The sequence below is a fragment of the Equus przewalskii genome, chromosome X (genome assembly GCF_037783145.1).
Source record: "Equus przewalskii isolate Varuska chromosome X, EquPr2, whole genome shotgun sequence".
NCBI classification, from domain to species: domain Eukaryota; kingdom Metazoa; phylum Chordata; class Mammalia; order Perissodactyla; family Equidae; genus Equus; species Equus przewalskii.
The window spans coordinates 14,931,030-14,955,353 of NC_091863.1; the positions used below are offsets into that span (position 1 = coordinate 14,931,030).

At 40.0% G+C, this 24,324-nt stretch overlaps 1 protein-coding gene across 1 annotated transcript in view; it reads right to left on the minus strand.

Annotated features, from left to right (window-relative positions):
• MAP3K15 (mitogen-activated protein kinase kinase kinase 15) overlaps positions 1-24,324 on the minus strand; it is a 123,153-nt gene that overhangs the window by 67,216 nt on the left and 31,613 nt on the right. The window contains exons 4-6 of the mRNA XM_070604218.1: positions 12,624-12,817; positions 9,124-9,292; positions 7,022-7,128 (exon numbers count right to left, since the gene is read on the minus strand). Of these exons, the coding sequence (XP_070460319.1) occupies positions 7,022-7,128; positions 9,124-9,292; positions 12,624-12,817 (470 nt within the window). The remainder of the gene's footprint in view (positions 1-7,021; positions 7,129-9,123; positions 9,293-12,623; positions 12,818-24,324) is intronic.

Here is a 24,324-nt window from a genome sequence, read left to right on the forward strand (position 1 = left end):
GCTGGATCTTATGGTAATTCTAGTTTTAATTTTTTGAAGAACCTCCATATTGTTTTCCATAGTGGCTGCACCAATTTCCATTCCCACCAACAGTACACAAGGGTTCCGTTTTCTCCACACCCTCACAAACACTTGCTATTTCTTGTCTTTTTAATAATAGCCATCCTAATGGGTGTGAGGTGATCTCTCACTGTGGTTTTGATTTGCATTTCCCCAATGATTAGTGATGTTGAGCACCTTTTCATATAGCTGTTGGCCCATTTATATGTCTTCTTTGGAAAAATGTCTATTCAAGTCCTCTGCCCATTTTTTAATCCGGTTATTTGGTTTTTTGATTTTGAGTTGTATGAGTTCCTTATATATTTTGGGTATTAATCTCTTGAGACAGATGGTTTGCAAATATTTTCTCCCATTCCGTAGGCTGCCTTTTCATTTTGTTCATGGTTTCCTTTGCTGTGCAGAAGCTTTTAACTTTGATGTACTCCCACTTACTTTGGCTTTTGTTGCTTGTGCTTATGGTGTCATATCCAAAAATTCAGAGCCAAGACCAATGTCAAGAAGCTTTTCCTATGTTTTCTTCCAGAAATTTTATGGTTTCAGGTCTTACATTCAAGTCGGTAATCCATTTCAAGTTAATTTTTTGTGTATGGTGTAAGATAGGGGTCCAATTTCATTCTTTTGCACGTGAATACCTAGTTTTCCCAACACCATTTATTGAAGAGACTATCTTTTCCTCATTGTGTATTCTTGGCGCCCCTGTCAAAGATTAGTTGACTGTATAAACATGGGTTTATTTCTGGGCTCTCGATTCTGTTCTGTTGGTCTCTGTGTCTGTGTTTATGCCAATACCATACTGTTTTGATTACTATAGTTTGTAATATACTTTGAAACCAGGAAGTGTGATACCTCCAGCTTCGTTTTTCTTTCTCAAGACTGCTTTGGCTATTTGGGGTCTTGTGTGGTTCTATACAAATTTTAGGATTGTTTTTTCTATTTCTGTGGAAAATGCCATTGGAATTTTGATAGAGATTCTTTTTATATGGCACCAGGTAACCACCCCATTTGAATTAAGAAGTGAAAGCAGGGGGATAAATGGAGGAGGAACTGAACTTTTGTTAACTGCCTTCTAGCTGCCAAGGCTGTGCGGGCCATTTGCAAATAGTGTATCTTATTTAATCCTCAGCACAGGCATCACCATCCCGGTTTACAGATGAGCAAACTCAGGCTGAAGGAGTTTAACAGTCAACATCATATTGCTGGTAAGTGATTCAAACATCACAGCATGTGCTCTTTTTACACCCCAGAATGCCTCATGATAAAGCAGTAGTCTCAAATAAGGCTGTTTTGTCCCGTATGGGACATTTGGCAATGTCTGGAGACACTTTTGATGGTCATGACTGGGGTGGGGGATGCTACTAGCATTTACTGGGTAGAGGCCAGGGATGTTGCTAAACATCCCATAATACATAAGACAGCATCCACCACAGAGAATTATTCGGCTCCAGATGTCAATAGTGCCAGGTTGACAAACCTGCTATAAAGTAATAAACTCTGAATTTTATCAAACACACTATTCTTTTTTTTCTACAAATATCTACATTCAATAAACCCTGTCCCATTCAAAATGGTCACCTCAGAGGACCATATACTTACCCCAGACATGTTCTCATGCTAACAGCACTTTTATCAACTTTTCTTTATGAAATGTCTTCCTTTTAAATATCTACTGTGATGGCAAATCTCTACTTTGCTAGCAGTTTTGATATTTGGAAAGGGTCAAAAGTTCTTTCCCAAACTTAGTAAAAATATGAGTAAGCAAGCTACATGGTAATAGTCACAGCCACAGCCAAGCACCTGCTTCGTGCCAGGAGAACTCCAAGTAATACTCACCACATAGTAGATGGTAGTATCCCATTTTATGTATGAGGAGCTAAGGCTTCAGGAGATTTAGCGGCTTGACCACAGCCATAACACTTAAGTATAGGAGCCGGAATTCAACCCAAATCTGTTTGCCTTCAAAGCCCCCAGTAATGATACTGATTTCCCATGTGCCATGTAAGCTGGCTCTTAAGTCAATTCCTAAGAAAAAAAATCCCTTCTTCCTCAGTGACACCATGATATTCTGAATAATGGCAGCATTGTCAAAATAAATGCAGCGCATTGTAGCTCAATTAGTTTGAAGAGAACAAGTTCGCTTGTCTGTATACCTGTGTGTATGTGCGCATGCTACATACACACGTGATTATATTTTTTAATCACTCATTAACTTTAGTCACCTCCCATGAGCTCTCTCCTCCTTAAGCACAAAGCCCTTCCACTAACACATAAATAAGTCAGCAAATGAAGGAGGAACAAAACAGAAGGAACCGGGCAGGAAGTAGACAGAAAAGGAAGATATTGCAGGTTCAAGGAGGCCACTGGGGAGGAACAAGGACAGATGGAAGTGGTAAGTCCTTTGGATAAATATTTTTCAAAAGGAAAACATGTCTTATTAGCAAGGCCATTACTAAGATAAAGAGATGGTCCATTTCTCAGAAAAAAATGCAATTAGCTTTTTCGTATAAAAAGTACATTTGATGAAAGTGGCTTTAATATTCATCTACCATCTAATGTTCTCATCATATACGACAAAGCAGGATATATAAAAGGACGGCCCTACAATTCCATGAGGCCCATGGCTTGTCTGGGTTGTCCTTCAGGCAGACAAAATAAAAGCTTTCTGGGAAGAGCTTTACTGATTATGCCAGGATATTATTAAACCAGTGTACGCAGAGCCCTGTGCTAAAACTCCCCAGTGCCGGTCCCAGATCTCTTACCGAACAGCTGTTATATTTTGGGCCTTTGACTTACTTTCTTCCTCCCCTTCTCTAAAATAAAGGACTTGGACTAGATGATTCCATCTAAGTTCACAGATTTTGTGGTTCTCTTCACCACCAGGAAAACAATCACCACCAATATGTGTCCTTCTTTTGCAACATGCTTTTAGGTACCTGGAGAAAAATGCACTATAAAAGTGGGGAGATGTCATCATTTTTCTACTTTTGACAGACACGTAGCAAAGAATCACTATTTATATATAAACATATAAATTAAGATGGTGAGATTGAACAGGGAACGTAAACAGAAGAGACAGAGAAAAGGAGGCTGGCGGTTATTACAGAGACAAGGGGCCCATACAGCCCTCCTGGGAACATGCGTCCCTCCACCTGAGCAATGACTGCCTGGGTAGCCCAGAGGCTGAGGATGAGGTGAGAGCTGTAGGGTCTGGAACAAGCCTGCAGGGTGTGGGCTGAATTCAGTATCACTCATCTCATATCGTCTCTGCTCCCGGCACACGTTTGAAGGTTCACAGAGCATCTTCCTCTCTCTATCACTCGCCTTACCTTATTTATAGAGTGCCACATCAGAGATTCCAATAAATGTGTCATGCATTCAGTCTCCCTTCACTTGCTGAGTAATTCAATGAGTTAAATTTTGCCAGAGTTAGCAGTCTTGACCCAAAGATGCAGGGAATAGGATATGAGTACACTCCTACTTTGTGACAGGCAAGTTTTGCTGTTTTTAACCTAGGACTGTGACTCTGTTCTTCTTCTTCCAGACCATCCTGCTGCCTGGATCCCTAGACAGAATCTTCTGGCTGTATTAGCATACCTAATAAAGTCCTGTCTGTAAAAAGAACAGCAAATAAAAATTGCTCGTAAAGAATTCTCCCATTGAGAGGCAAGCAGTTTAACTGCTCAGTGGAAACTTGAAGTCGCTTTGAATGGGCTTCTGAACGCAGGACAGCGGAAGCTACCAGGGAAAGCAGCCGGCTCAAGCCAATCGGCAAGGGCCAGTAACAGGGAGCCCTTGCCATCTGAGGGTCAAACATTATTCATTACTACCAACCTTTAGTAACTAATTCACGACTATGATTCGCTCCACGTCCTAAGAGTTAAAAGTCAACTGCAACGCAGAAAAATTCATTATTTGTCTATCACAATTCTCTCCTTTATAGACACAAGGTAACTCCATAAATGTCCTCAAAACTGTGCCTAATGCCAAACCCTACTGCGACTATGGTGACAGCTGGCCAAGTTCTACTGAAAGCGAAAATGTGAAATTCAGGATTGGAGCACGTGCATAAGTGAAGCAACCACTGCAATTCTAGAGGAAACCCCTAGTTGACTGGAGGAAATGAGGTTCTCGGCACTGAGGACCCTGCCTGGCCTACAACACAAGCCACTGTCTGAGAGGGCACAATCAGACCAGAAGGAAAAGACCCAGCAGAGAGAAAGTGGCTCTCTGGTGCTCGATCCCAGCCACTCCGCTTCCAAATTGGAAACTCATTCGCCCCAGGATCATTTCATCCTGCCACACCCATTAGATACTTATTTTCCATTTCAAAACTTGTTTTACTCTTTTATTACTCTGAGTGGATGGTAATTAGATTGTTTCACTCTGTTTGACAAGAGTTACCTCTACTCTGTCTGGGAAAAGACAGGGTGGTGAGTGACTTAAATGGCCTTCTTGGTTTTTATTTAACAGACCACTTTTTTTATAGCACTTACGGTATGCCAGGCATTCTTCCAGGAACTTCACCAGTGATAACTCATTTAATTCTTATAAATCAAGGATCAATCAAGTATAATTAAGTATAAATAAAAGAGGAATCCATTACTCCTGGGGGGAACAGAGTTACAGGACTTTTTTTTTCAGGCTTAACAAAGATGCCTTACCAATGTTCCCCGCCTCGCGATGCTGAGTTTAGAGACCACTGGGGAGAGAACAGGCACATTTTCACAGAGACCATGAAGGCTCCCCCAAAAAAGGAATCAGAAGCCTGACTGTCACTGTTAGCCAGTGTCTGCTACAGCAGGACACACGCATATGCTGTATACCCAACAGAAATGTGTCCATATGTGCACAAAAATTATGCACAAGGATGTTCATAGCAATACTGTCCTTAGTATCCCCAAACTGGAAACCACCTAAAGGTCTATCAGCAGTAAAATGGTTACATCAATTGTGGCATATCCATACAATGGAATACTCCACAGCAACGAGAGGGAATGAACCACTGATACATCCAAGGGCATGGTGAATCTCACAAACACGATGCTAGACACGAAAGAAATACATACTGTGTGATTCCATTTATATGAAGTTCAAAGACAGAAAAAACTAACCTATGGAGACAGAGGTTGCAACAGTGGTTGCCTACGGAGGGGTGGGGATTGCCTGCAAAGGGACACAAAGGAACGTTCTGGGGTGATGGAAATGTTTTATATCTCGACAGAGGTGTTGTTTCCATGTGTATATTCATCTATCAAAACTCATCGAATTGTATACTTAAGATCTATGCATTTCACTGCCTGCACATTTTACTTCAATATAAAAAAGAGAGAGCTGTGACCTCTTAGGTGTTACAAACTCCTGAAGCTGTGGGCTTTGGTGTCGCTGCTGTCCTGCAGATGCTGCCAGTGGCATGTCCACAATCTGTAGCCTAACCCAGCTGCTAAAAGCAAAGCAATGCCTCTGAGAAACCAGACACAAGAGTCCCCTAAGTCAGGTCACCTCCAACCCTCACTTTATTCATTCCCTGTGGAAGATGTTGGCCATGGAAGGTTGATGAGGAGGTGCCAGAACTCTTTGGCGCTCATGCCAAATTTGAATACCCTCCCAGGGTTTTTTGCTGTATTATTCAATGTGACCAATTCCTGGCTCCAGAAGAGGACCAGTGGGAAGTGCATTTGGGTATGGTTCTCACCATATTCACCTAGTGCTGCTCCTCTTCCTGCATCTCATCAGGGGAGGAAGGGAGACTGGAGGACTAAGACATCTAGGCCTCTGGAATATTGTGAGGTTGAATGTGGCAAACTCCTAGTTATCCTCCCAATCCACAGTAGCTGATTATGGATGGGCCCATGGCTGCCCAGCTACAGACTACATTTCCCAGCTTCCCTTACAGCCAGATGGGGTCATATGACTATGCTCTCACCAATGGAATGTGAGTAGAAATGACATGTGCAAATTCTACTCGTTTTAAAAGTAATTGCCTGCCCTGAGCTTCCACTCTTTCCCCCTTTCCATAGGCTAGAAGCACAGACCTGACCCAGCAAATGGGAGACACGTCCTACTGGTTAGTAGTAGTGACCTAGCTTCAACTAGAAGGAGAGGACAACACTCTCAGGAATAAAAGAGCTACAAAATGGTCAGAAGGTCGGTCCCTGGACAACCCCTGGAGCAGTACTATGCCACCAGCCTGGTCCCCTCACCTCTAGACTGCTATGTGAAAGAGAAATGTCAGTCTTATTTGAACCATTGCATTTGGGGTCTCCTTGTTAAAGCATCTTAGCTAATACCCCTAGCACATAAGCTTTTAAGGCTGATGATCTCCAGGCAGGAATTTCCAAGTCTCATATACTCTACCTAGCCTGGTAATTTGTATTCCAAAGTTCAGATTATACTAGTACATAAAGATAGCACCCTCATTCCTATCATTCAGTGTTAACCCTGTTGCTTAAACTAGTCGCCCACAGTCTACAAGATACTATCAACTCCTTATTCATGTACACAAGGTCCTTTCAAGACATGGTCCCATCCTCCATGCTTGGTTTCACTGCATGTATTTGCTTCACTAGCATCTTGTGTTCTAGTCACACTGAATGTTCCCTGAGGGCACATTGCACATGCAGACCTCTGTGCTCACACTTCTGGCCAAGTGGAATGGCCTTTTTACATCTCCATCCCACACACTCTTCTGCTCATGAGGCAATTCTTACTCATGAGCCTTCAAAACCCAGCCCAGAAGACCCCACAGAAGCTTCTTAGGGATTTAGTTACATGTATGACCTCACAGGTACAATATATGTTCCAAAGACAAAATCTCCAAAAACGAAGACCATACTTTGCCCATTTTCTTAACCTTGGCATTTAGCACATGATCTGGCTCCTACTCAATGACGGTTGAATGAAAGAAAGAAGCAGAATTTAACAGACAGTGTGTTTCAAAACCCTGTATGGACATTATCATTCTTACCTATTCAGTGCAAAAGCATAGTGGAATTTAATATTATGCTGGTCAGCCAAATCACACGTAGGCAGCATTTCCAGTGTTTCTACCAGCTTCACCATTGCGTCATAGTCCTGTTGGCAAGAGGTCCCAAGGTGAGAAAGAGAGGAAACACAGCTCTTCAAAGATTTTTCTGAACAGTTGTAAATATGAGACAGCCTCAGCATTTAAATACAAGCCTTTCCCTACAGACAGCATTTAGAGAAGGTATTTGTAGCCCTTAATAGAACAGAAATAAGACCATAAGATAAGAAAAAAGATGGATGAGAGAGAAGACAGAGAAAGAAGCCCTGCTCTCAGAGGCCACAAAAGGATCAAGGGAAGGAGGTTAGATTCAAAGGCAACAAAAGAAAGCAAATGAGCCCAGCAGCCAGGAAACAGCTACCACGTTTTGAGCGCAAGAGAGTTACCACCACCAGCAAAGCGTTGAATTAAAATGAGCTGGACATAGACATACAAGGAATCTTACAGTCACTTGCCATGTAGAGGGAGGAAACATCCCAGTCTTTCCTATTTTGCCAGAAATAATCAAATTAATCCAAACCAGGGCTTCTCAACATCAGCACTACTAACATTTTTGGACTGGATCGTTCTCTGTTATGCGGTTGTCCTGTGCACTGTAGGATGTTAAACAGCATCCCTGGCCTCAACCCACTAGATGCCAGTAGCACCTCCCCCTCCCCCTTAGTTGTGACAACCAAAATGTTTCCAGACACTACCACATGTCCCCCGGTTGAGAATCACTGTTCTAAACCGCATAATTACCCAGGGAAAAATTGTTGCCATGTTTGTCTCAGCTGGATCCCCTGTGAGCAGTGCCATCTGCTACCCTTTCAGCCAGGCTTAGAATCATCGTCAATGGCCAACTCGCTGACAGCCGGCCACAGTTAGTGGAGGATGACTTCCCACCAAAATCCCATGCCTGTTTTATGGCTCTGCACCTTGATGCTGCTGCCCAAGGAAAGAGAAGGCAGCATGTTCCAAGAAGCTTCTGGCTCACCTTTGAGTCTCAGAGATCCACTGACGGAAGATTATAAAAAGGAGAGATGCATGAAGGCAAGGACAGAAGGAAGCCAACAGCTCAAGGGAAGAAAGACTTCAAGAAAAGCCATTCCCATTCTCTGTCCCATGGGGCATGATTTAATCATCATCATAATCCCTACTAGCATCTGCTATTAAAATCAATTAGATGCATCTGTTTATCACTACGGGCATGAGTTTCTTAGTGGCTGACTCTGTTCTTGGTTCAGGTCATAAATGGATGCCTCTCTCATTAGATTTAACAACCAGTGGCCAACAACCTCCAATATGGCTTTGTAGAATCCTGCAGGTAAAGTGCACTGCCCTGTGTTCCTCCAAAGGGAAGGAAGGCAAGACGTCCTTAGAAATGGCTCACTGGCACTAAAATTGGAGGAAGGAAATGCTGATTTCCTTCATGGTACCACATCCCACAAATCCTGTCTCAAGAACTCTCCAGAAGCCTCTGATGCTTGTCTTAGAATAAACATCTACATTCCCTGGGTCCTGGACATGCCTCTGCTGCCCCTGCCCTCCCTGTCAGTGATGGGTGGTGGTAAACAAAGAAGGAAGTGACAAAAGCCTAAAGGAAGCATCACAGTAGAGGAGTTAAGGACAACTGAGCCAGTCATCTCAGTTTGAATCCTGACTTTGCCAAGTGCTGTGCGCCCTTAGGCAAGTTACTTAACTTCACTGTGCCTCAGTTTCCTCATTTGTAAAACGGAGACAATCAGAGTAAATATCCCATAAGCTTGTGAAGAGGATTAAATAAGTTAGGATTTGCAAAGGCTTGGAAGAATGCCTTGCATAAAATGCATATAAACTGTGAAATTCTGAGTTCCTTTATTGAGCAGTACTGTACATGAGTTATCATTGGAGTGGCCCTATTTCCACCATAGCAGATATGCTAGGTGACCTATGACCTAGCCACATACCTATTTGTCTCTACAACAGCTACCTAACCATCCTAGTGTAAGAGTACTTACATGAGGAATTCCTCATGCCAAGGAAGAACTCGGCATGTGTCAGCCTCAGTAAAGTGTATTTCATACCTGGATATCGCGGTAGGACAGCAGTAAATTAATGATGATGTCTGAGGTCAGAACTTCAGTATTATCCATGCGGAGTTTGATCCGGGCCAGCTCCTTCGCCAGCTCATCACCTTGGTATTTGTCTCTGGCTCTCCGGATGTCATTTAGCAAGGTTTCTTTGTAATAAGCACTGGAGAGGGAAACATGAAAATCTCCAGTCATATCTACACACATCCAGGACTCTGTTTCCTTTAGCAGCCATAACAAACCTGGTTCTCACTGACAGAACTCAGGCTAACACACAGGGGCCTCGCCCAGACCTCAGCCAGCAAATGGGAGACACATCCTACTGGTTAGTCACATTTTGCAGAAACTAACCACTAAACAATAACAAAGAAAAATCACTTCATTACAGTATTTTCAAAATTGGCCCCATCTGTATTTGGATGACACATAGGACTTGCTAGCCACCCTACCCCACCCCACTTCCTCTGGTATTTTCAAACACACAGAGGGCAAGAAGTTTCCTTACCTGAACAGTTATTGCCCCCACTAAGATCAGATTATCACAAAGTCAAACAAAACTCCAAAAGCCAAGAAACACAGTAAAATGAGAACTTCTTTAAAATGAATCCAGCAGGTGTCCCCAGCTAGTAATCATGAAGCTTTTTCTGGTTGGGTGAGAGCCGGAAACTGGATGTGTCCACAAGCAATCCAGGAAGCCGGGCCTGTAAGCCTACAGACCACGTCTGCCTCCCACTCCCCACTCTCCCTGTCATGTCTGACCGTCAGAAGGCTTTTCTAAAGTAAAACGTAAAGCTTCCCTCATGTGGGCATCTAGCTAATAATAGGGATGTATAAAAATATTTAAAGCAGTTTAAAACCACACTAGAATGTCTCACCACAGCCTCTCAAAGAACCAATGCTAGTATCTTGTACTTGGTTTAAAATCTTTAAAAATTATCTTTGGGGCTGGCCCAGTGGCGCAGCAGCTAAGTGCGCACGTTCCACTTCCATGGCCCAGGGTTTGCTGGTTCGGATCCCAGGTGCAGACATGGCGCCGTTTGACAAGCCATGCTGTGGCAGGCATCCCACGTATAAAGTAGAGGAAGATGGGCACGGATGTTAGCTCAGGGCCAGTCTTCCTCAGCTAAAAGAGGAGGATTGGCGGCAGTAGTTAGCTCAGGGCTAATCTTCCTCAAAAAATTTTTTAAAAATTTTAAAAAAAGATCTAATTTGGTATATGGAGGCCAACTTACAATGACCACAGACTGATTTAAATATGTCGTCTACTTCCCAAGTAACTTTGTTTATGGAGACTGGGCTTTACCAAGCAGGAACACTGTCAACCCATTAAGCAGCTGAAATGATTTAACTGTATACAGTAAAATTAGGCTATTTACTAAAAAAGAGTGAGGCTCAATTAAACAATGGTCTGCACAGAAAGAGAAACAACACATAAGAACAAATGTTACCTACTCTTAATAATTATAAAACGATGCCAAATAAATGTGTCTACAATCCAATGCTTATAACATTTTGATTAACATTGAAAGAATGAAGTGATGCCCCACAGAAAGCACTCTGATATAAAAATATCAGCACATTGCTTTTTTATTTCTTTATTTGTCTATTGCTTATCACCCCAATGATGAGCAAATTAGCAGGTTCCGCCATTGTTTAAAATTCTATCATTAATTTAATGAGTAAGTTGGGTGACAGCCGTTGTCCATTTGGTGGACTATAAAGGCATCAAAGCAATTAAAGTGTTATTAGTTTAGCCTGACAAGTAAAATTGTATACTTTAGTTTAGCCTTGTTTTCAAGGGCAATTCTGAAAAATAGTTTTAATAAACTAAAAAACCTAATAAGAATGGTAACTTGTAAGTACATAAACAAAACACTGAATTGAGTACGGCTTGGGGACAGCATATATGTAATAAACATGCAGCCATTTCTGCCACTGGAAACCAGGGAAGATGTTGCTAACTGATGTGAACTTAGAAATGGCATCAAACTCCTTTTCAGCACAGGGCTCCAGGCAGCCTGTATCAGTTTATCAGAGTTGGCACCTAGCTAAAAATTTATCTGCCAACCCTGTTATAGATGTTTGAAACCGTAAGTACCATTTATTCTCTCACTAACCATTGCCAGGTATCTGCCAGTTCAAGGGGTGGAATCAACCAAGGGGTATTTCAAGCCCTTTGAAATTAAGCCAGTTTTCCTACTGATATACACACACATTGAATGAGAAACAAACTTGAGTCCATTTCTTGCAAAGATCTGGCTTTACCTGACAGACTCAAGCTAGCCTACTTCCTTGTCAGACCTGAAAACATGATATTGGTAGAGCTTTCGCCCTAAATTTGACTAAAATGTTCATTCCGCAATAAGACAATAGTTAGCAAGGTGTGACTGAATGAGGCTTTCCAAAAATGTGCCACAAAAGGTCCCTCATTTGCTTTCTATGTTGGCATGCAGTCACATATCTGGGTTCCTAGTCTTCTCTTCCCATTAAATTCTGTAGAAGAAACTCTAGTCCAGAGAGGAGGTGATTGACAGAAAAAGAGAAGAGACTGTTAACAAGTGTGTGCCTCATACCAGTACTACAACAGTAACACTCCACAGTTCAGGGTGCCACGATTTGGGCCAAAGTGGGACGTGTGGTGCCTTACATTTCATTATAAGTCAGTTCGGTCAATGCTTCGGATTTTCATTTGTTTTGGAAGGACAAATCCTTCTCCTTGTGACATTTACAGGAGTAAATCCTTTAAATTGGTTGCCAGGAAAATAATTGGATCCTTTTGTTAAGTAGAATCATTTTTCTGCCTTCAACTTTTAGAACAAGAACATTTTAAGGCATGATTTCTTGAGCACCGAGGCTCAAAGAGGTGAGCTGACTTTTACAAGACTACACAGCTAGGAAGTGCATGACCCAGGATTCAACCCAAACCTGTCTACCTCTGAATCAGTATTCCACATTGTCTCCGACAGAAGTGTACAAAGGACACATCACAGTACATCCTGAGGTCAGGATGGCTTCAGCTTGACTCAATGCATCCCGACTTTGATAGCATAAGAACTTATGGTCACAATGACCTTGCTGAGGCATTTTAACACCTCAACAATGGATGGAGGGAGGATCATGTTCAGAAATGATCTTGAAACACAGAATGTCAGAGTTGAAAGCATTAGAAAAAAATTCGTGACAACTACCTTATTTTCTAGATGAGAAAACTGCTGCAGAGAAGTATTTATCAAGGTCACACAGGGAGTCAGGGCCAGATGCTGGCTTTACCCTGACCTCCTAACTCTAGTTTTATTCTGTTTTGGATACACTTCAGTGGCCCAACTTAGTGAGGTAGTAAGGGACAATAATGGATTCCAGGATAACTTAAGAATGATTGGCCAGAGTTCCCCATTCTCTGGCACTGTGGTCTTTTGAGGGTTTATTGCCTCCATGAATGTGAAGGGCAATTTCTGGAAAAGCTCCCAGGGTTGTTGACAGGTGATGGGAATTACCATGAGGTCACGTGGATGTCCTTGAGGAGGCTAGTAAACCTGTCCACCAGGGGCACACACAGTGGGCCCAGGATGGTGTCCCAGTTGGGCTGCATGTACTCCGAGGCACGCCTCTGGGCATCGCTCTCACAGCAAAAATAATCAGCACATGGTGTCACGATGTACGGGATGAAATAATAATTTCCACTAGATGCCTGGAAAAAAGAAACAGAAATGTTTCACAAAGTAATTGGTGCAGAAGCACAGCTGTGGATTTGGGCAGGCAAAACCTGGTGGAACAGGGAAGGAGAAAATGCCTGAGTATGAACAACAACTTGTGCAATATGACTATGAATCTATTAGGCACAAAACAGGAAACCACTCAATTTCACAAACTCCAACACATGGATGTATGACAAAAATTTGGTTTCAAATGCTGAACTCATCTGTATGTCTCTGAACTTCATTGGCAGAGATTTTAGGGTTTAAGGTCTCAGAAACCACATCATTTCATTACCTGCCTCCAAAATCAGAGGAAACTTGAACCCATTGATAACGAAGGACTGCAATATAAAGGCATATTTTCTTTCTTTTAGTATAGATGGAAAAGGCTTATTATTTCATAATTTAACTACAGGTGAACTTTGTTGAGTAAAAATTGCTTTGCAGGAAGCAGATATTAATAAATATGATTAGACAGATCAAGAGATTATGCAATCTGAAGAAGAGAGAGAAAAAAGAATGAAGAAAAACAAACAGAGCCTCAAAGAAATGTGGGACACCACCAAGTGCACCAACATACCCAACACATAATGGGAGCCCCAGAAGGAGAGGAGAGAAAGGAACAGAAAAATACTCAAAGAAATAATTGCTGAAAACTTCACAAATTTGATGAAATGAATCTACATATCCCAGGAGTTAAATGAAATCCAAATAGGAAAACTCAAAAGAGATCCACACCCAGATACACCATAGTCAAAAATTTGAAAGACAAAGTCTTGAAAGCAGCAAGAGAAAAATGTCTTATGCAGAAGGGAATCCCAATAAAATTAATATCTGTCTTTTCATCAGAAAAAATGAAGGGGGGCCAGCCCCATGGCTGAGTGGTTAAGTTCGTGCGCTCTGCTTCGGCAGCCCGGGGTTTCACTGGTTCGGATCCTGGGTGCAGACATGGCACTGCTCGTCAGGCCACACTGAGGCGGCATCCCACATGCCACAACTGGAAGGACTCACAACTAAAATTGCACAACTATGTACTGGGGGGCTGTGGGGAGAAAAAGGAAAAATAAAATCTTTAAAAAAAAAAGAAACAATGAAGGGCAGAAGGTAGTAGGATGACATAGTCAAAGTGATGAAAGAAAAAAAAGTCAACCAAGAATCTTATATCTAGCAAAACTATTGTCAACCTACAAAAAACAGAAACAAGTTTACAAGACAAAGCACTTATTTGGGATCAAAGAATTGCAATTTGGGGAGCACAGATTCAGGTAGAAACCCAGATAGTGTCCCCCTTACAGGAGAGGGATTTAGAGTTTTTATGGGAAACAGGGAGGATGAGGTGAGTTGTATTAAAGAAGATTTTGTTGGTGCTAGATGAGGTAAGGCTAGGTTTATATGTACTTCATTGATTGGCTTGAGGTTGGAGGCAAAAGGCTAGACTGGTACTTCATTGATTGGTTGGCTATCTGGTCAGGAGCAAAGTCCAATTTCATCGGTCCTTATGGACAGGATATTCTTGTCCTGACTGAATTCCTGGAATGCTGGCAGTTTGGTCCAGTTTGGAAGATAAAGAAAACAAGACATGCAAGGCAATTCCTCTGAAATGGCTGCTCCGGCCCTATTTTAATATGGCTCCACTCAGGTCATCTTTCACACTATCTTTTAAAAAATGAAGGTGAAATAAAGACATTTTCAGATAAACAAAAACTAAGTAATTTGTTCCTAGCAGACCTGTCTTACAAAAAAAGACTAAAGGAAGTTCTTCAGGCTGAAAGCATGTGACACCAGACCGTAATTCTAATTCACATGATAAAAACAGTGTGTGCCAGTAAATGTAGTTATATAGGTAATTATAAGAGACAATACAATTGCCAATTTCTTCTTTCTTCTGACAAATAAAGGAAAAGCAATAGGATATATTGAACTATATGAGGAAGCCATTTACTTTAAAACTAATTTGGCCTGACCTTGTTTTTCCACAAGGGCCTGACATGGCCTGTTGAGCATGCATTGTCCATCTGCTTTAAACATTTATGATACTCCAAAGACAAGAATGATGCCCTTAAAGATAAGGATGTACCCCTTCCTCTATATTGGCATTCCCTTAAGGATAAGCATCTCTTCCTAAAAACTAAGGATTAATTACCAACCTGCTGTGCCAGCAAAGCAATCTCGTGACTATTGTAAAAGGGACATTCCTATCATATGTGATGTATGCTGTTTGTTCCAAGATGGCATATAACTACTCTGTATACCCCACTTCTTCTGTGCCCTTCCTTCCTTGGGGAAGGAAGACCTCGGGCTATAGCCCTCAAACCTGGCTCATAATAAACTCACCCCAATTTTGACTTATAGAATGATTATGGATTATTTTGTCAATATTTCTTGGTGTAGTTGCAGCAGGATTTCAGAGAAATCCACCAGAGACCAACTGGAATCTACACTGAACCGGCATCTGGTACCAATAGGAGCCCACTGAGTCCCCTGGATCACTGTATTCTTCAGGTGACCCCAGTGAGTTCTCCTGAAACCCAGACCTCCTTATTTTAAGTCAATGGTCCAGAGTTTATACGAGTTGTTTCAAGCCTTAAGACTAGATGTCTTAAGGGGGTACCAGTACCTACCCTAGGTAAGAGGAATCTATGGGGCATTCCCAGGAAAGAGAAACCTAGGGGGGATTTCCTAGGTAAGGGGAGCCTATGGGGAACTTCGGAGTGAATGGAGGCAGGCTGATCTTTTCAATTTGGCTTTAAACTGGAAAGAATTGTGTTTATCAAGTCTGAAGAAACTGATTGATAGAAAAATGAGAGTCTGAACTTGTTCATTTCTGAAGAGAAGGGACACCAGCTCCTCCCAGCTGTAAGTCATTCTCAGGCAACTGAGAACCTAGTGGGAGTGTCCGAGGTTGAGCCTCCAGATGTGCATAGGGAATTCCATTGTGATGGTTCACTCTAAGCAACTGACAGCTTGTCCAGGGATGCACAAATGAAGGTTGCTCATCCATACACTCTGAGCTCCCACAGTAGTTTTAGATTGTTGGTGGGAGAAACTGAGACACGTGAGGGTGCTCACGACCTTGTTTAGGGAGTGATACTCACAAATAGTACTCTGACCCATTACACTGTCCCTAGAAATTGTTCAGACTTTATAGTAAAACAAAACTAAGAGAAGAATGAGAAATCGAGCTTCTAAAAGCTTACCAGTTCCTGAATGGGCAAGGCTCCCCTTGGAACTCCGGCTGGCTTCATGTTAACACTTGCAAGTGCTTAACAAAAGAGGGATAGCTGTAAACAGCTGGCAAGATAACCCAGGATAATTTAAAATTACAGTGGCCACACTTGGGGGCTCCTTTGACCCTCCAAAACTTGTACATTGGCCATTGGAAGGAACATTCTAATTAGATAAGATCTTTTCAAAGTGCACTTATTAAGTCATGGCTACCTTTGAAGGAGGACCCAATATGAGCCCCTCCCAGGGTTAATGAGACTCAGATTTTCTGGGAAACTGCTACCCTTAAAAAGTCAAGAGGAAACTAAAATTAAAAAATTAATGGAGTTGTTTAATACTGCCAGGTAGTTACTACTTGTCCCAGCTGAAACCTGACAAGATATGTGAAAGGATTTAGCAACTTATGATCAGAAATTCAGCCAAACTGAAAGCTGATATTTAGAGCTTAGTAAGAATTTTTTAGGCCTTCTTCCCTAAGTTAAAATAAAACTAAGCACCTGGAGGGAAAGAAGCAAATTAGGGTGACGTAGTTGGACAGGTAGATTGTAACTTAAATGACATTATAGGTCAATCTAAATTTCTGAGAAATTAAGAGCAATGGTCATCAACTTACAAACCTTTGCAAAACTGGAAAGCAGCTCTAGAGGCATTTCAGATTCTACCCATTTCCTTTATCTCAGAAAGGCTTATCACCTCCCCTCTCCAAGAACTGTTTTCTAGCCCATCACTAATTCCTAAGACTGAATTTAAAAAAGAAGAGAAAGGCAAGAAAAACAGCCATAAGAGTACTCTATCCCCAAATCTAGCATCTTTAGGGTCTTCTCCACAAATATTAGAAAAAACTTAAAACAAAATTTGGATTTAATTATTCTTTCATAACTAGTGAGGCACATATTACTGTACCTGATTCATGGCAGTTATTTTAAAACAACAGGTGTGGAGTTATTATGTATGTGTGTCTGTATGTATATTATATATGTGTGATATCTTACCTCCAGATGGTATAATTTCTAAAGAGCTTTATTTAGTTGGCTTAAAGTAAGCACTTATATAAATGTAATGAAACTAACCCAAATGTCTTTCAAGCTAACATGATATAAAATAATATTTGGTAAATAAAAGCTTATTTAAGATTGTTGCTTTGATTAAAATGAACATATTTTCAGAGTTATCAGCATGGAAACAAGTAAAATAAATACATGTGAAAAAGATACGAGTGTTAGGCGAACTTTTTAACAATAATTATGTGTTTTGGTGTATGTACTTAATTTCAAAACCTTTTGGTAACTTGGAACCTTAGAGTTTTGCTAAGTGAGTAATGATCAAATTTGAATATCCAGATCATTTCCAAATAAGATAAAATATTAGACATTAATGATTAAATATAGGTTTATCTATTTTTGGCTTGTTATTATAAAGAAACTAAAAAGAACGTTTGGGTCTGTCAGTAAACATGTCTTGTAATTTATTTAAAAATTGTACTATGAATTAGCATTTCTCTAGAAATTATAAACAGTATTTACAAATTTGCCAAGCCACAGAATGCTAACATAAGACAGTTTATAATTGCTTACTTCTTAGTTTTCACAAAAAATTAAGGTTTCTAAGGGTTAAAATTCTAATATATGTGGTTAAAGCTACTAAAATTTAATAAGGAAAACATCTTTGTATTCAAGGAAAGTAAGATGTATGTCTTCAGTAAAGAAGGTATAAAGAATGGAAATATTTTTGTTTTTATAAGAAAGATAAACTTATCCTAAAGTACTAGGAGGGAAGAAAGAAGGCATAGGACAAATTCTGAATGTAAAAAGAAAATTATAGAAGGTTTGTGGAAGAGGAACCCTGAGGAAAGAGTTTTATGAATGGTCAAGTTGGCTAAGATTAAAATCAATTTGAGTCAGTTTTAATATCAAAAGCAAGCTGGTGCAAAATTAAAATTTGGTTTTCCCTCTGTTAAAGGGGATAATTTTCTTGAACTTTAAGTCTGTTCTTGATAAAGAGATTATAAAAGGTTTTCTTTACTTTTGAGTGAGTCTCACTTTGGTTAAATGGATAACCAAGCACTGTTTCACAGCAACCCTTGTTTCACGGTGACAAGATCAGCAATCCCTTGATCTAGTTTGACCAAGTGTTTTAAAACCTTCTGATATGTTTGACAAGCTCCCCAAAACTCAAATCCTAAATGAAGTCTTTCTTTTGACTTGAAATTTTTGAGAGTTTTCAGAGGGCCTGTGAGACTTCTCAAAAAAATTGGTTCCCTCTTCCTATAAAGAAGGAGATACTAATTAGACTTATTTGGTATGCTAAATTACACAGGAACACATTGTGCTGATACACCTTCTTAGGTTATACTCTGTGGGTAAATATTACTCATTGTCTTAATCCTGCTACCTTGCTTCCAGCACTACAAGAGGAAAACAACCATGACTGCATTCTATTATCTAATTTGGTTTACAGATGGGTCTTACTTAAAGGATAAGCAAGGACATTATCAAGCTGGATATGCTGTTCAGCCTCAAGAACACCCACTACTGTCCGTTAACTCTGCTAACCCAGTGAAAAATTTCCTTCTACAGGCTCAAGAAATTGCTATGGAAGAAGAGAAACAAAGATGGCAACAAAAAGGGGGAATTTTTGACACCACCAAATAGATGTGGTTTGGGCCCAATAATAATAATAATAATAATAAACCATAGGGCCTATTGGAGCACAATTGCCACTGCTCCAGCATATACACCAAACTAACCCACTGGGCACCTGAAAAGATGATTGCATGGAGAAAACAATACTTTTGTAAACTTTCTCCCACAGTGGCTCATAAAGCCTATACTCACACTATACACCCAAAATATAATCTAGGGAAACTATTTCATGGGTCACAAAGCCACTTTCCCCTTCCTAAGGGACCCTTTGAGGTATGGCAATTAGACTTTGTTCAAATGCCACCATCTCACGGATAAACATATCTTGTAACGATCTGTATGTTCTCACATTGAGTTGAGGCCTTTCCTTGCAGAAGAGCAACTGCTTTAAGTAAATTATTATTGGAAAGGATAATTCCTGTTTGGGGAATTCCTACTGAGTTATTCAGTGACTGGGGAATTCATTCCACCAGACAAAATAATTACATCTATCTCTGAAATTTAGCCAACAATAAAACATTTTAACTAACAGTACAATCAAAACTCAATTGACAAAGCTTTAAGAAGCATTTAACCTCTCATGGTCAAAAGCTCTTCCACTTGTACTTTTCAATATTAGATATACACCTTTTGGTAAACACTGGCTATCTCTTTTTGAAATAACAGGACAGCCTATGCAATTAGATGAAGGAATGTATGAACCAACCTTGCTTAAAGGAGGTATCTTACATTATTGTCAAGGTCTCATTGAGGGCTTAAAAGAAATGAAAGTTTGGTAGATGATTCCTTTCACAGAGAGCTCCCAGGAGACAAAGACCTTAAGGATCATGGACTACAACCTGGAGATTTTCTTTACTGGAACAGACACCAAATAAAAGACTCTCTGCAGCCCTGTTGGAAAGAACCATAACAGGTACTTTTAACCAATCCATGTACTGCAAAATTAAAGAAAACAAACTCATGAATTCACATTTCTCATTAAAAAAGGCTCCTCTGCCTGAGTGGATTTCCACTCCTGTTTCTGACACCTGACTTCAACTGACCAAGACAAATACCTCCAAACCAGGATGAGAAAAAGATGGCATCTGTTGTAGACAGCTGTCCCAAGACTTCAGACCTGTATCTCCTCATTTAAACTCTCATAATGCTTAAACCAAATACCCATTTTATATTATTCTATTTAAGGCTTTCAGAATACTATCATACTTAAAGTAATTGATTTGGAAAGGACTGATTTTGAAGGCCAGGTATTTATTGGATGGCTCCTAATGGAACTCAATGGTTATGTGGAATAAATCTCTGGGTTTGGCTACTGCCTGGATGGCTAAAACACTGTACCCTAAGCTTCCCTTGGATGCAGGGAAGGATTCACCCTGGGACAACATCTGTTGTCAAGCTTCTTCTCTTTAAGGCCAGATGGGCTCATTCAGTGTTCCACTGGTATGGCCTAGCGGCTATACTTATTCCTTCCTTGGGGCTAGAAGATGTCATATCACATATAGAAGCCCTGCCTAAATTTACTCAACAAACCCTTAATGATAGTCAAGCAGGAATAGCCTTATTAAATACTGAAATGTCGTTAGCGAAAAAGGCTGTCCTTCAAAATAGAATGGCCTTAGATATTTTAACTGTATTCCAAGGTGGTATGTGTACAATCATTCAAACTGAATGCTGTGCTTTTACACCTGATGAATCTTGCAATGTGTCATGTTTCCTAAAGCACATGAAAAAAGCAGGTGAACATCTTAAGTGAACCTACACCCAGTCTTGATTATTTGGTTGGCTCCCTACAGGTATTGGCTCCCTTTTTGTGATCTGGATTGAAATTCCTATTTCTATTACTCCTTGGAATTCTTGTATTAGTCATAATAGTCAAACTAATCACTGCTTTCTTTGCTCAGTGCTGTAAGACTGGCATGCAGGCTAGAGTAATGACTTCTTAGCAACGTGAGATGGTCGATCAATCTTACAACCCCGGATGAATTTCCTTTTCTGATAAAGACTATGCCAGAGAACTAATTTTAAAACTAATCTTTTCAAATATTGAATTGTCATGATTGTTACTGTACCTGTTCTATAGTTGTAAACAATGTGATCATGAGGAGTCATGTAAAAGCACATATACAATGTTTGTACAACAATCTAAAGTTAATTGAAAAATTATATAACCTACGAAATGCTTCCTCTGTTAATATATACCTCTATGCTTGTCTATCTCCCCCCAATGTGGATAACTGGGCAAATCAATAAAATAAAAGCCCAGCACTGAGGGACTTGATGGACCCAGGGCAGGCAACAACCACCCTGACACTGAGAGACAATATTTTGATCATCAGTGCTTTCTATTGAAAGATTATAGATCAAAAGGGGAAAAATGATGAACAAATGAAAAGCAATAGGATATATTGGACCATATGAGGAAGCCATTTACTTTAAAACTAATTTGGCCTGACCTTGTTTTTCCAAAAGGGCCTGACGTGGCCTGTTGAGCACGCATTGTCTATCTGCTTTAAACATTTATGATATCCCAAAGACAAGAATGATGCCCTTAAAGATAAGGATGTACCCCTTCCCCCATATTGGCATTCCCTTAAGGATAAGCATCTCTTCCTAAAAACTAAGGATTAGTTACCAACCGGCCATGCTCACCTTGTGTCAGCAAAGCAATCTTGTGACTATTGTTAAAAAAAAAAAAGGGGGCATTCCTGTCATATGTGATTCATGCTCTTTGTTCCAAGATGGTATATAACCACTCTGTACACCCCACTTCTTCGGTGCCCTTCCTTTCTCGAGGAAGGAAGGCCCCAGGCTATAGTCCTCTCAGGCTGGCTCATAATAAACTCACTCCAATTTTGCTTTTATAGATTATGGATCATTTGCATCAACATTTCTCTTAACTGACTTAAGAGAAGTGCATAAAATGATGATGTATATAATCATATATTGGGGCCTAAAACATATAGAAATGTAGTTTATTTGGCACTAACAATACAAAAGATCTAGGTGGAAACAAAGCTGTATTGGAATAAGGAAATAGCACCCTTTGGTAGCTACAATCCACAGAAACAAATGAAAAGAACCAGAAATGGTAAACAAAAAGGTTAATATAACAAACTCTATAAATATATACTTATTTTCCTTTCTTCTCTCAGCTTCTTTAAAATACATAACATTATACAGAGTAATAATTATAACAAAAATATTACGAACATTACAACTAAATAACCCTAAGTTTCTATAACAGGTAGGTACATTGAAGGTGCAAGAATCCAACCGATTTGGATATAACTGTTACATGTCTTAAAACTACTTCCAAAACCAACATTTCTGCTGAAATCTTGTTTATAGTCTTCCTTTAGCAAACCCAGTCTTCCTAAATAGCACAAAAGTAAACTTTTCCCCAGTCCTGCTCAAAACCTAAATAATGAGGCGAAAAAGTAAGATTTTGATAAATACATGCTATGTGCTGTCACGGGTCATGGCTCAAGTGGGCAGAGCAACAGCAGCAGCAGCGGCTGATGAAGGCCTGCCCACAGTTTGGAGGGGACCTGATCCTTTGAACAAACATTTAGCCACAGTTAGAGAAAAATGAGGAGAAAGAGAGGGAACGCATGAACTCTGAAATCAACTGAGCGAGTTTAATAAACAGGACTGAGGAGACAGCAGGAACCTGGAGCCTCAGGAAAGTAAAAATACTTCCTGTGAGAAAATCCTCCATAAAGTGTATAAAAGTTTAAGAAATTTTACAGAAAGAAATTGGAACTAATGACTACATTTTAAAAAGCAATTCATAAACTTCCAAATGAAAGCACAGGCTCTTGAGGGCCGTACTTTTGTTCTTACAAAGAAGAAGAACAGGCCTGAACATCTTCAAATGATGGAACACATTCAGACTTTTGTTGGTGGGGAGACCAGAAATCAAAAAGAAAAACATTGATTAGCATAACACATGTTCAATAGTGAACCAGGCTTTGATACTTGTAATTGTTACGTTTATAAATGGAAACATCTCAAGAATCCAGCTCATTAAAACAAATTTAACAAAGGCAGCTTAGTTTCCTACATAAAGGAGCATTAGAACCAGTATGCTAGGCACATTAATATGTAAATCATTATTCCAAACACTCTTCAAGTATTTCCAAAAGGATGATTCTGATATAGTAAGTGAGGTCAGAGAGCAGAATAAAAGCCACTGGTCTCTCACACTGTGAGGGAATGGAGTAGAGGAATGTGTCCTCTGAAGTTTTTTAGTTCTTAACTTAGCAATTGAGATTTCCAGAACTACTACCATTTACAAATATTATCACCATGAAAAGATTATCCTATATCATCACTAGGCTAAATAATAGGTGCTTTATAGCTCTCATTACAAAAGTTTGATTATAGTCTCAAATGCCATAATTTTTAATGCCTGCCTAATACACCATCTGGTAAATATAAACAGTGTACTTAACCATTCTCCTATTGTTTAACTTTGTTTTGAAATTTTTCTTACTATAAACTGAGATGAACACCTTTGCATATGGCATCTTTATGCTGTGACCTTTTCCTAAGAGTAGCTTCCCAGGAGTGAAATTACTAGAGCAAGTTTAAAGTTCTTGATATGTGTGGCCAAGTTTCTGTCAAAAAAGATGGAGTAATTTACACTCTCACCAGTAGCATACGAAGGCATTTCAATTTCATCATCCTCTCAGCAGAGCTGGGTAGCGTTTTCTTTTTCACATTTGCTAAGTTAGCTGAAAATGAAACACCTTATCAATATTGAAATAGGAAATCAGTATCATGCCTGCTCAAGCATAGCAAGATGGTGGAGAATTTGGATGGCCAAAGATTGAATCCCGGCTCCACTCCATAGTAGATGGATGACTGGAAAATGTACTTATCTATCTAAACCTCAGTTTTCTCATCTTTAAAATGGAGACAATAATACTGTCTACTTCAGTAGGTGACAGAGGTTTAAATATGGCCATGGCACATGGTGGGCACCCAATAAGTACTAGTTGTGTTCAATAGTTCTAGACCAGACCAGGAATTCTGAACTTGGGGTCCATTAATCCTTGGGAGTCTGTGAACTTGAATGAGAAAAAAATTACATCTTTGTCATCATTCACCTTTAACTGAAATGCAGTACTGCCTTCAATTAGGAATATAGCTAACACATCTTAGTTTTAGCGGGACCTGGGACTTTATCACTAATAGAAATCACAGAATTTTTCATATCACATTACAATTCCTGCAGATATCTCAAAATAATTTTTACACCCATCACTACTCCAAAATTATGATAGTTTTTTTTAGACTTGCTGCTTGATCCTATTATTTGAGACATTAATAAAGCACTGATTACAATATACAACTTTTAAAAATATTTTGATAACTACGTTTCAGTATAAATGGTCTCCTTTGTAATCTTTTGTATTTAAGCATCTTAAGATATACTCTGAGAAGGGGTGCATAGGCACTTTCAGACTGACAAAGGGGTCCCCTGGCCCCCCAAAATCTAAGAGCCCATACTCTGGACTCTCAGCAAATCTTTCACATAGAACATCCTACCTGCAGCCCTAAAACACGAGAGTTCGTTCAGTGGGCTTCACATATGAAGAGTTCTATGAATAACAGTGTGACTTCCATCC